This window comes from Schistocerca americana, chromosome 7 (genome assembly GCF_021461395.2).
Source record: "Schistocerca americana isolate TAMUIC-IGC-003095 chromosome 7, iqSchAmer2.1, whole genome shotgun sequence".
Taxonomy (NCBI): domain Eukaryota; kingdom Metazoa; phylum Arthropoda; class Insecta; order Orthoptera; family Acrididae; genus Schistocerca; species Schistocerca americana.
In genome coordinates this window covers 121,903,817-121,916,784 of record NC_060125.1, presented here as the reverse complement: position 1 = coordinate 121,916,784, position 12,968 = coordinate 121,903,817, and the positions used below count along the sequence as shown (strand labels likewise).

At 44.4% G+C, this 12,968-nt stretch overlaps 1 protein-coding gene across 1 annotated transcript in view; it reads left to right on the top strand.

The window, feature by feature from the left end:
• Positions 1-9,528, top strand: part of LOC124622400 (myrosinase 1-like) — a 107,268-nt gene extending 97,740 nt beyond the window's left edge. Inside the window, exons 9-11 of the mRNA XM_047148088.1 lie at positions 1,018-1,152; positions 9,004-9,110; positions 9,372-9,528. Coding sequence (XP_047004044.1) covers positions 1,018-1,152; positions 9,004-9,110; positions 9,372-9,498 — 369 coding nt within the window. The 3' untranslated portion in view covers positions 9,499-9,528. The remainder of the gene's footprint in view (positions 1-1,017; positions 1,153-9,003; positions 9,111-9,371) is intronic.
• Positions 9,529-12,968: the final 3,440 nt, after the last annotated feature.

Sequence of the window (12,968 nt, the reverse complement as noted above, 5' to 3'; positions counted from 1 at the left end):
GACTTACGTTTTTATGCTTCGGCAGCGCCACAAGATTAATGGACAACACGAAGAGCACCGAGATCCAGCAGTCTGTTAGAAATGTGAGAAAGCTCCAACAGCCTGTGGTTATAAAACGGTCTAAGGTATTCTTCACAGTGACAGTGAATAGTCTTTCATGTAGTGATCGTGATAGTCTTTCATGAAAACATTAATGAACTAGTACCCCGTCCCCCCAATTTAGAAAATGCAGGGTGGGGCAAATAAAAGTGGCCAGGATACGATTGGACGATCATTTGTGGCAGCATTAACGGAGAAGGAAAAGACCTACAGTTATCTCCAACAGGATGGAGCAACTGCCCATACAACCGGCCGAACCTTGTAGCACTTTGCTAACTGTGTCAGGCGTGAAGACTTTGTCAAAGGTCAGTCCGGTGGCCCCACAGGTCATGTCAGCGTGCGACTACTTTCTGCCGGGAGCCCCCAAGTCTAAGTTGTATCCGAACAACCCTCATAGTCTTCAAGACCTGCAGCAGGACATTTCGGATGAGACTGCAGCAATGCCAGCAGTCCAGCGTCCATCCGCCTTCGGCAATTTTCTGACCAGCTCCCAAGAGCGTCAGGTGGTCACTTTCATCTCCTACAGTCAGGTTAGTACTTTCTTTCTTCTTCTGTGTTTCTTTGTATCCCGGAATTCTGTCCTCTGGGCGACTTTGACCCACAGTGCGCAACCATTAGCTGCCTTTCTTGAAAGTTAACTACGCCTTACGAATGCAGTGAGGAAGAATAGTCGCATGCGCTGGTGATCTCTCTCGGAAGATCGTCAGAGTCGAAAGCGTTAAACATTTCTGTAGCCATTTAAAATTGAAGCTTTGTTTCAGTAGATCTTTTACTGGAAATTATTTGTAGCACGTTCTCTTCAGCTACTTATTAATTTGTGTAGACTGTAACTGACAATATATGTTGAATTTCCACGCCAAATGATGATGACAGCCAATCACTAGCCTGTGTACTTACGTGTGATTTGTCTTTTTGCAGAGTGTGCCGTGGGGCTTCCGCAAGACCCTCAACTGGCTGGTCCAGCAGTACCCAGGGTACCCCATCTTCGTCATGGAGAACGGCTGGTCCGACACGGGAGAGCTGGACGACCAGGGGCGGATAGACTACTACGGTGTAAGTGTCTCAAGCTGACGCGCATTTCGACGTACACGCGAAACCACTTGCCTCTAGTTTCGTGGCGACATAGCGACGTGGCGTCGATCTTCGGCGACACACGCCCTACTTTTTGCGAGAGTGTTGTTAATTTTTCATGTTATTCCTCTCCTCACTCATCGTGACCAACTTCAGTGCAATAATTTACGTATTGCATGGTTATCAGTAATTCATACAAAAAATACTCAGTTCATTGAGATCGTGGCATTTGATACATTAATACCTTCTCTCGCTTCATTTCGAACGTGACTGAGATAGGAGCTTCACTTCGTTGTAACATCATGCGAGATATTGATCACTTTCAGCCTGTTAGAACGGCATGGCTTACAGGAACTTGGCCAGCGCTCTCTGATAGTTTACAGAATTCATACTTCGAGAAACTAATACTGAGAGGTGAATGATAACTCACTGAAGAAACCGTAATTCTCGGTTCGTCACATAAAAAAATGCGGTACGTGTGTTAAGGTTCACACGCATTACGTTGTTACAGGCGCCACAACGACACGTTCCACATCACTGGAATGACCAGTGGATCTTCGTCACTTTTGTCGCCCACCGTCACAGAAGCGACCGACAGCTGCGGAACGCTACTTACAGCAGTGGACCCTTGTGGGTCAAAATGACGGGAGGTTCTCCTCCTCAGCTCATAGTACGAGGCTTAATGTCGTATAAAACCTCTACGTACAGCACAGAAAGCAGATGTCACAGCACAGTGTAGATCTAAGGTACATGGAGGTGGATAGCTTATCAGCAACGGGGCCAAATGTCATATGTAGTCCTTTGGAGGTGGTAAAAGCTACAGATGGATGAGTTCAATGCAGTGGTTTCTGAGTTGCATGGCAATCTAGTACTACCACCAATTCTTTTTGGAACTGGAAGGTGACTGTAATACCTCAACTGTACTCCAGGCCTCTTTTGAGAATGGAGACGCTGATACCTTTCACCTTCTATACTGAGTAATCTTAGAAAAGCGTGTCTCTTTCCATTGATACGTGTTCACGCATGGAGGAAGGCTTTTTTGTTGCGTGTTTCATCGATTTCCAATTCGCCGTTCCTGAATCTTTTGTTGTTGAGAACAGAAAAATCGCTGAGCTTTATCGCTGTCTCTTGCGGTACTGCAAGTCGCCTCCTCTGCAAAATGCTTCTCCTAGCTTGTTCAGCTGCTGTATTCGCTGGCGATGTGATAACTTTCGACAAAATGGTGCAACTTTCGGCGGCATGGACCACAGTGGCTGCATGATGATATCATCAGCAGGCACTTTTGTCTATGTTTCTCGATGTATTTGTCCATAACTCGTAAAAACTACTATCAAAATACTCCATTCAATGGCCGCTAAAGAGCATTTTTTTAATTAGATAATGGTTTGCATTATCATTTTTTCGGAGTACGTAATTTTTCAGAATATCAGTGGGTAACGGCGATGATCCTACGAATTGTGTGTAGATTGAAACCTGCAGATACGCATTCGTCGTGGGTCTCGCTGAAGTACAGTTATGTCACGACGAGTATATCCCCCTTGCAACCAGCAAGTACAGAAATAGTCACTTCTGAAGGCAAGCTCCGTGAAGGAAGCAGTGGCGGGTGACTTGATAGTAGCCGGTTCGATTCTTTCTTGTGGAAACAAATTTAATCCTCAGTTATTGGTCGGAAGGGAGTTGAGAGATGGTGCCGTCCAGCAACCTATGAGCCGGTGTTGCCCCCAAATCTTTCTGCAGAGTCCCGAATAATGAGGAGTACAAGCGATCGCCTAGCCGGACGGAGATGATAAGCTCAGTTTTTGCTGTTAGAGAGGAGAAGGCAGTTGCACGTCACCAGATTTTACCGTCAGTTTTTCTTCCAGATCTCTAACCATCCACACGAGAAAGATGCACAATCGATGTACTAGGCCGAAGAAAAACGGGGGAGACTATATTCATATTTCCACAGAAAAAAAAATCATGAATATAGGTAGAGATTCCACACACATTCCACAGGGCTTTTCACAATTCATGTTACAAAAAAATGGCTCTGAGCTCTATGGGACTTAACATCTTAGGTCATCAGTCCCCTAGAACTTAAAACTACTTAAACCTAACTAACCTAAGGACATCACACACATCCATGCCCGAGGCAGGATTCGAACCTGCGACCGTAGCAGTCCCGCGGTTCCAGACTGAAGCGCCTAGAACTGCACGGCCACCGCGGCCGGCTCATGTTACAAACTTCTAGAGGTTGTAGAGGGGACTTAGTACATCAAGTTTCACATAGGAACCCAAGTCCAGAAACGTGATCCAGCGACGCTACAGAGCGCAGAACTTAGAGACGCCGGCGCCTGTAAATGTATGTATATAGGGGTTATTCCGTGATGACGCTAAAAACTCTCAAGGATAAATATGTCAATTTGAGGTGAGAGTCCTTGGTTCGGAAACAAACGAGGTGAAAGTGACAAGCGGAAATCATTGTGGTACCTCCTACAGTGGAATACATGTACCGGTGTTGTTGTTGCTAAGAATGTAGGGTAGGCAAATTTCAGAAGTGGTAGTACGGACCAAGACAAGACGAAACGTCTGGTAACATGGACCCTAAAATGCCTACCTGAGTAGCTATGAGCCCTTGTTCAATGGAGGAGAAGTGTTTCGCACTAGCACAGATGAACAAGTGCTCATAGCTACTTAGGCATGCATTTTAGTGCCCATGTCTACTAGACGTTTTTCCTTGTCTTGGTCCGTGATATCACCTCTAAAAGTATCCACCGCCGGTAGCTGAGTGGTCAGCGCGACAGAATGTCAATTCTAAGGGCCCGAGTTCGATTCCCGGCTGGGTCGGAGATTTTCTCCGCTCGGGGACTAGGTGTTATGTTGTCCTAATCATCATCATTTATAACCCATCGACGCGCAAGTCGCCAAAGTAGTGTCAAATCGAAAGACTTGCACCCGGCTAACGGTCCAACCGTTGGGAGGCCCTAGTCACTCCTCTAAAAGCTGTCTACCCTACATTCTCAGCAACTACAGTACCCGTACATGTGTTCCACTGTTAGAAGTATCACAATGATTTTCACTTGCAACTTTCCGAACCAGGGCCTCTTACTTCTAAGTGATGAATTTATCCGTCTCCATCGTCCCTCAAAGTTTATGAGGTCATCACGGAATTGCCCTGACTATAAACTCATCAACCAGAACATTATGACCACCTACCTAATAGCCGCTACGTCCATCTTTGCCACAGACAACAGCGGCGACACGTCGTGGCATGGAAGGGGTGAGGCCTTGGTAGCTCGCTGGAGCAGCTCACACCACATGTGCACACACTAGTCACATAATTCCCGTGAATTCCGCGGAGGAATTCGATCAGCTCTGACGCCACGTTCACTCACGTGCCACCAGCTGCGTTCTATCGGGTTCATAACTAGGGAGATGGGGAGCCAGCATATCAATTGGAACTCGCTATTTTGTTTTTCGAACCACTCCATCACACTCTGGGCCTTGTGACATGGCGCATTATCTTGTTGAAAAATGCCACTGCCGTCGGGAAACAACATCGTCATTAAGGGATATAAGTGGTCTGCAACCAGTGTACGATACTCCTAGGTCGTCACGATGCCTTGTGAGTGCCACTGGACCCTGGATGCCCACGTCAGTTTTCCCCAGAGCATAATGGAGCCCCCACCAACTTGTCTCCGTCCCGCTGTACAGGTGTCAACAACCGAGCTAAGTTAATAATTGGCTCCTTTTACCGACCCCCCGACTCAGCAGCATTAGTGGCAGAACAACTGAGAGAAAATTTGGAATACATTTCACATAAATTTTCTCAGCATGTTATAGTCTTAGGTGGAGATTTCAATTTACCAGATATAGACTGGGACACTCAGATGTTTAGGACGGGTGGTAGGGACAGAGCATCGAGTGACATTATACTGAGTGCACTATCCGAAAATTACCTCGAGCAATTAAACAGAGAACCGACTCGTGGAGATAACATCTTGGACCTACTGATAACAAACAGACCCGAACTTTTCGACTCTGTAAGCGCAGAACAGGGAATCAGTGATCATAAGGCCGTTGCAGCATCCCTGAATATGGAATAGGAATATAAAAAAAGGGAGGAAGGTTTATCTGTTTAACAAGAGTAATAGAAGGCAGATTTCAGACTACCTAACAGATCAAAACGAAAATTTCTGTTCCGACACTGACAATGTTGAGTGTTTATGGAAAAAGTTCAAAGCAATCGTAAAATGCGTTTTAGACAGGTACGTGCCGAGTAAAACTGTGAGGGACGGGAAAAACCCACCGTGGTACAACAACAAAGTTAGGAAACTACTGCGAAAGCAAAGAGAGCTTCACTCAAAGTTTAAACGCAGCCAAAACCTCTCAGACAAACAGAAGCTAAACGATGTCAAAGTTAGCCTAAGGAGGGCTATGCGTGAAGCGTTCAGTGAATTCGAAAGTAAAATACTAGGTACCGACTTGACAGAAAATCCTAAGAAATTCTGGTCTTACGTTAAATCAGTAAGTGGCTCGAAACAGCATATCCAGACACTCCGGAATGATGATGGCATTGAAACAGAGGATGACAAGCGTAAAGCTGAAATACTAAACACCTTTTTCCAAAGCTGTTTCACAGAGGAAGACCGCACTGCAGTTCCTTCTCTAAATCCTCGCACAAACGAAAAAATGGCTGACATCCAAATAAGTGTCCAAGGAATAGAAAAGCAACTGGAATCACTCAACAGAGGAAAGTCCACTGGACCTGACGGGATACCAATTCGATTCTACACAGAGTACGCGAAAAAACTTGCCCCCCTTCTAACAGCCGTGTATCGCAAGTCTCTAGAGGAACGGAAGGTTCCAAATGATTGGAAAAGAGCACAGGTAGTCCCAGTCTTCAAGAAGGGTCGTCGAGCAGATGCGCAAAACTATAGACCTATATCTCTGACGTCGATCTGTTGTAGAATTTTAGAACATGTTTTTTGCTCGAGTATCATGTCGTTTTTGGAAACTCAGAATCTACTATGTAGGAATCAACATGGATTCCGGAAACAGCGATCGTGTGAGACCCAACTCGCTTTATTTGTTCATGAGACCCAGAAAATATTAGATACAGGCTCCCAGGTAGATGCTATTTTTCTTGACTTCCGGAAGGCGTTCGATACAGTTCCGCACTGTCGCCTGATAAAGTAAGAGCCTACGGAATATCAGACCAGCTGTGTGGCTGGATTGAAGAGTTTTTAGCAAACAGAACACAGCATGTTGTTATCAATGGAGAGACGTCTACAGACGTTAAAGTAACCTCTGGCGTGCCACAGGGGAGTGTTATGGGACCATTGCTTTTCACAATATATATAAATGACCTAGTAGATAGTGTCGGAAGGCCCATGCGGCTTTTCGCGGATGATGCTGTAGTATACAGAGAAGTTGCAGCATTAGAAAATTGTAGCGAAATGCAGGAAGATCTGCAGCGGATAGGCACTTGGTGCAGGGAGTGGCAACTGACCCTTAACATAGACAAATGTAATGTATTGCGAATACATAGAAAGAAGGATCCTTTATTCTATGATTGTATGATAGCGGAACAAACACTGGTAGTAGTTACTTCTGTAAAATATCTGGGAGTATGCGTGCGGAACGATTTGAAGTGGAATGATCATATAAAATTAATTGTTGGTAAGGCGGGTACCAGGTTGAGATTCATTGGGAGAATCCTTAGAAAATGTAGTCCATCAACAAAGGAGGTGGCTTACAAAACACTCGTTCGACCTATACTTGAGTATTGCTCATCAGTGTGGGATCCGTACCAGATCGGGTTGACGGAGGAGATAGAGAAGATCCAAAGAAGAGCGGCGCGTTTCGTCACAGGGTTATTTGGTAATCGTGATGGCGTTACGGAGATGTTTAACAAACTCAAGTGGCAGACTCTGCAAGAGAGGCGCTCTGCATCGCGGTGAAGCTTGCTGTCCAGGTTTCGAGAGGGTGCGTTTCTGGATGAGGCATCGAATATATTGCTTCCCTCTACTTATACCTCCCGAGGAGATCACGAATGTAAAATCAGAGAGATTAGAGCACGCACAGAGGCTTTCAGACAGTCGTTCTTCCCGCGAACCATACGCGACTGGAACAGGAAAGGGAGGTAATGACAGTGGCACGTAAAGTGCCCTCCACAACACACCGTTGGGTGGCTTGCGGAGTATAAAGGTAGATGTAGATCGGAACCATGCAACGCTTCGCCTGTGCGCCAACACCCAGTGCCGATGGTCACGTGCCCATGTCTGTCGTAGTTGCTGACGTCATGGTGTCAACATTGGCACATGCATTGATCGTCGTCTGCGAAGGCTCATAGTTAGGAGTGTTCGGTGCACTGTGTGTATTCAGAAGCACTTGTGCTCTGGCCAGTAGTCAAGTTTGATGTCAGTTCCGCCACAGTACGCCGTCTGTCCTGTTTTACCAGTCTGTGACCGAGCGGTTCTACGCGCTTCAATCCGGAACCGCGCTGCTGCTACGGTCGCAGGTTCGAATCCTACCACGGGCATGGATGTGTGTGAAGGTTAGTTAGGTTTAAGTAGTTCTAACTTCTAGGGGACTGATGACCTCAGATGTTAAGTCCCATAGTGCTCAGAGCCATTGTAACCAGGCTGGATGGCGTTTGTGAACATGGGCTCCCATGTAATACTTAATCTACTAACTGCCCTCTACAGCCTTCAGAAGTGTGTAACATGAAATGTGAAATACACTGTATATTAATTTTTTATTATCTTGCTAAGCGAAAATTGTATACTTTCGGCATGGTGGAGCTTTTTGAATCATTGCGTCGACACCAGTTTTACTGCCAGCATTTTTGTTTCGGCTTGATGAATGCAATTCACTCTTCAACTGCATCGGAAATTGTTCCATGCAGCGTTCCTTACACCCCTACGAGTATTCAGAACGATCTGAACTCGAATTCTGAATTGCACCAAACCCTGTTGTACTGTCGAAGCCAAACACTTGTTTCAATCGAATGAATATATGTTTATGTCTTTTACAAATACTCCAACATCAGGAAAGCACTATAAACCTGATGAGCGATCCAGTCCCCATAAAGAGAGACGGTGAGCAACTTCCTTTCTTTTCTGAAGGTGACTCAGAATAGTCACATACTGTAGGGGCTGCTGACGTTGCATCTCAGAGAGACTTGCTGATAACTGCAAAAAAAGTTTTCGTCTGTTACAATAAGGAAACCTCTCTTGCTGTAGCTTGTTCATCCACCAACTTTATGATAACTACTCCATCAGTGATGATACGTGAATGGTAGTATATTGTGGATAATTATTCGCTGATAACGCATGTCCCAACTGCAGTAAACGCATCATAGTGCGTGACGGAATGAATTTCCATCCTGCAGCGGAGTGTGCGCTGATCTCAAACTTAAGGGCAGTCCAAAGCTGTGTACCGGGGTGGAACTCGAACGTGAGACCTCTGACTTTCGCGAGCAATTGCTTCAGCGGCTCTGCTATCCAAGCACAATCCACAATACTCCACCAAAGCTTCAGTTCGACCGTTACCTCTCTCTTTACTTCCAAATTTCAGAGACGTTCTCTTGCATAACTCCAGAATCAACATTTCTGGAAGTAAGCAGATGAGGTACTGGCCAAGCTGTGAGGATGGATGGCTTGGATAGCCCACTAAACATTTATAAGACACCAGAAAAAATTTACGATTCTCTCCTCACACTAGATGACAAGAGCTTGGAATTTTAATTACACCAAATGTAGATTCTCTCGTACTTCCAAACTATACAGCAAACATTCGTTAGCCAAGCGGGGCAAATCACCTACATTTAACTGTTTTTCTTTTCGTCAGGCCTACTTGGCGGAGATGCTGAACGCTATGAATGAGGACGGCGTCCCTGTAATAGGCTACACCGCATGGAGTCTTCTGGATAACTTCGAGTGGGGCACCGGTTTCACGTAAGCTATCTTAGACTACTGATTGCAACTAACATTATGTTCAGCGTCATCCTCATCGGGGTTTATATAAGTTAATTAATTTCTAAGTATTAAGGAACATTGTTACCTAAATAACGCTAAAAGTTTACATAACGGTGAGAGGATTGTGCTGTTTTAGTAATTTTGAAACTGGTAAATTCACTAACACACAGAACAAACTATTTGATCAGAAAGACAAATTTTGTATAATGTACTGAAACTGTGCTTTTTTTGTGTTTCAAGGACGAGATTTGGACTGCACTACGTGGATATCACTGATCCGGATCGGAAGAGGACTCCCAAGGCATCTAGTAGATTTTTGGAGGAGATATTCAGAACAAAAACTCTTCCTGCTAAATATATGAGATAGATGGTGAAATAAAGCTATTGTTGGTATTAACCCATTGTGTTTTTTCACTATTATCATGAAACAAGGTTCCCTAAAATAGGAGCAAACCTTTCTCAAATGTTTGACTGACTCTATCTATAATCGACACAAACGTTGAGCTACATCACCCTCCGCCAGCTTATCCAAAACCACTCAGTTTATACGCGCAGCTTTGGCGCCTGGAAGTATTACGACCTTGCGAACTTCTAGTTTTTGTGTGTATCTCCTTGCGATTGATGATATGCGGTACTTTAGTCGTTCACTTATATTATGAAATGAAACACTTGCAGCCATCGAGTTGATGTTATTTTATCATACTGCAACCAGTTTCGGCGACTCATTACACCATCTTCAGGCCTTAACTGAAGCTGAGGCGTTGAACTTCAATCGTTTAAGCGATCTCATCAGTGACAAACATCTATGAACTGGCTTCCGTACAACACTGTAAAACCGATGTTGTATCTGCAACCGTCAACGAAGAATTCAAGTTGACCTGGTAGATGACGGCTACAGATACAACATCGCTTTTACAGTATTGTACGGAAGCCAGTTCATAGATGTTCGCCACTGATGGGATCGCTTAAACTATTGAAGTTCAACGCCTCAGCTTCAGTTAAGGGCTGAAGATTGTGTACGGAGTCACCGAACTGGCTGCAGTGTAATAAAATGACATCAAAACGATGGCTGCAGCTGCCTCACTTTACCACATTAGGAACTTCTCTTCGCGCAGCACAGGCTACCGCTGATCGCCCAAGGCGTCAAGCGAGAAAAGCAAGGAAACAGTGGGTGCGTCATGCGCACAGGCAGAAAAATACACGATAACGCCCGTTTCCGGATGTATTAATAGTCGTCAATAATATCCGCCTCATTCAGCCACCATTACCCTCTTTGGAAGGAAATGGCTCACCTGTGGTAGTAAAACGTAGCTGACGTTCGGATTAACTAATGTTCACGTGAATTTCAGTTACTCTGTATTATTTTAACTGAACTGCGATAAAAAAGAGTTCTGGCCATCTAAAGCTACCGCTTTATGTTTACCTGACACCTAACGAAGAGTCTGAACAATCCGTAACTTCACTGAAAATCGCACAGACTGCTTAACTCTCGCTAAGTAACTGGAGCCTTATCAGCGTTGCGATATTTGGATACAGAACAATACAATCTCGTGGATCGTGTATGGATTGTTTATTTCAAATATTACGAAATTTAGAAAGACAGAATGAAATTACGGAAGAAGATAAAAACTATTCCGTGATATGTCAGATATAAAATAAGGAAGATTTTTGAGTGGAATGATTTGCTAGAAAAAGGAACTACCTACACAATTTTCACAAAAGAGTGAATAGTGCTCTATCCTGTTTTGAGAGAAGGTAAGACGTAACTCAATAAACCAAAAAGAATTTATACTCAGGCGTATTAATAACCAGCCACTCAGTAATAATTATGGTAGGGGTATTTTCTGTGGACGCTTGCCGCTGCTATGAAAATTATGAAATACGTATTTACAACCACTGGCATTAAGTGCGTGGCAATAATGTTATTGCCTGTCTAGAGAGGGAATAGTACAAGCTCATCTCTTCGGAGAAGAGACGCAACTTGTACTACGCCACCCTACAGACACGACCACCCTAATAGAAATAACAAAACGATTAGACACTACACATGCGCAGTGGCAAGTAAGGGGAGAACGACGACGCACAGCAGCATACAGCACCTTAGTTTCGCTCAGTTTTACTCAGAAAGCACAACACAAGAATCTGCTATGTTAGCTCTATTGCGGAAATACGTCACTCGACTTTACAGGTAAGACTACGCTTAGGATAACCAGCGGGCGTTAACATCCGTATTGGAAGTAGCGTCTGTCCAGTCACAACGTGGACCCTTTAACTTGTATGTTGACATTCTCACGATACAGGCCAAGCTACGTACCACTACGAAAATGTTGTGGACTACAGAATTTCCACAAACACTAGCTGCGGTTTGATGGGCTATTGGCAGCAACTGGAATATGATGAGAATGAATTAATAATGCATCTGACAACAAAGTGCGTACGAATCACTACCACCGAAGAAGATCTCAGCATCAGTGGAAAATACTATACACTATAGTATACGTTGGACAGAAAATCAAAGACTCGTTCTCACAACTCACTGCCACAAATTAAATCTTCCAGTATACAGAGTGAGTCACCTAACGTTACCGCTGGATATATTTCGCAAACCACATCAAATACTGACGAACCGATTCCACAGACCGAACGTGAGGAGAGGGGCTACTGTAATTGTTTAATACAAACCATACAAAAATGCACGGAAGTATGTTTTTTAACACAAACTTACCTTTTTTAAATGGAACCCCGTTAGTTTTGTTAGCACATCTGAACATATAAACAAATACGTAATCAGTACCGTTTGTTGCGTTGTAAAATGTTAATTACATCCGGAGATATTGTAACCTAAAGTTGACGGTTGAGTACCACTCCTCCGCTGTTCGATCGTGTGTATCGGAGAGCACCGAATTACGTAGGGATCCAAAGGGAACGGTGATGGACCTTAGGTACAGAAGAGACTGGAACAGCACATTACGTCCACATGCTAACACCTTTTTACTGGTCTTTTTCAGTGACGCACATGTACATTACCATGAGGGGTGAGGTACACGTACACACGTGGTTTCCGTTTTCAATTACGGAGTGGAATAGAGTGTGTCCCGACATGTCAGGCCAATAGATGTTCAATGTGGTGGCCATCATTTGCTGCACACAATTGCAATCTCTGGCGTAATGAATGTGTTACACGCCGCAGTACATCTGGTATAATGTCGCCGCAGGCTGCCACAATACGTTGTTTCATATCCTCTGGGGTTGTAGGCACATCACGGTACACATTCCCCTTTAACGTACCCCACCGAAAGAAGTCCAGAGGTGTAAGATCAGGAGAACGGGCTGGCCAATTTATGCGTCCTCCACGTCCTATGAAACGCCCCTCGAACATCCTGTCAAGTGTCAGCCTAGTGTTAATTGCGGAATGTGCAGGTGCACCATCATGCTGATACCACATACGTCGACGCGTTTCCAGTGGGACATTTTCGAGCAACGTTGGCAGATCATTCTGTAGAAACGCGATGATGTTGCAGTGCTCTCCGATACACACGATCGGACAGCGGAGGAGTGGTACTCAAGCGTCAACTTTAGGTTACAATATCTCCGGATGTAATTAACATTTTACAATGCAACAAACGGTACTGATTACGTATTTGTTTATATGTTCAGATGTGCTAACAAAACTAACGGGGTTCCATTTAAAAAACGTAGGTTTGTGTTAAAAAACATACTTCCGTGCATTTTTGTATGGTTTGTATTAAACAATTACACTAGCCCCTCTCCTCACGTTCGGTCTGTGGAATCGGTTCGTCAGTATTTGATGTGTTTTACGAAATATATCCAGCGGTA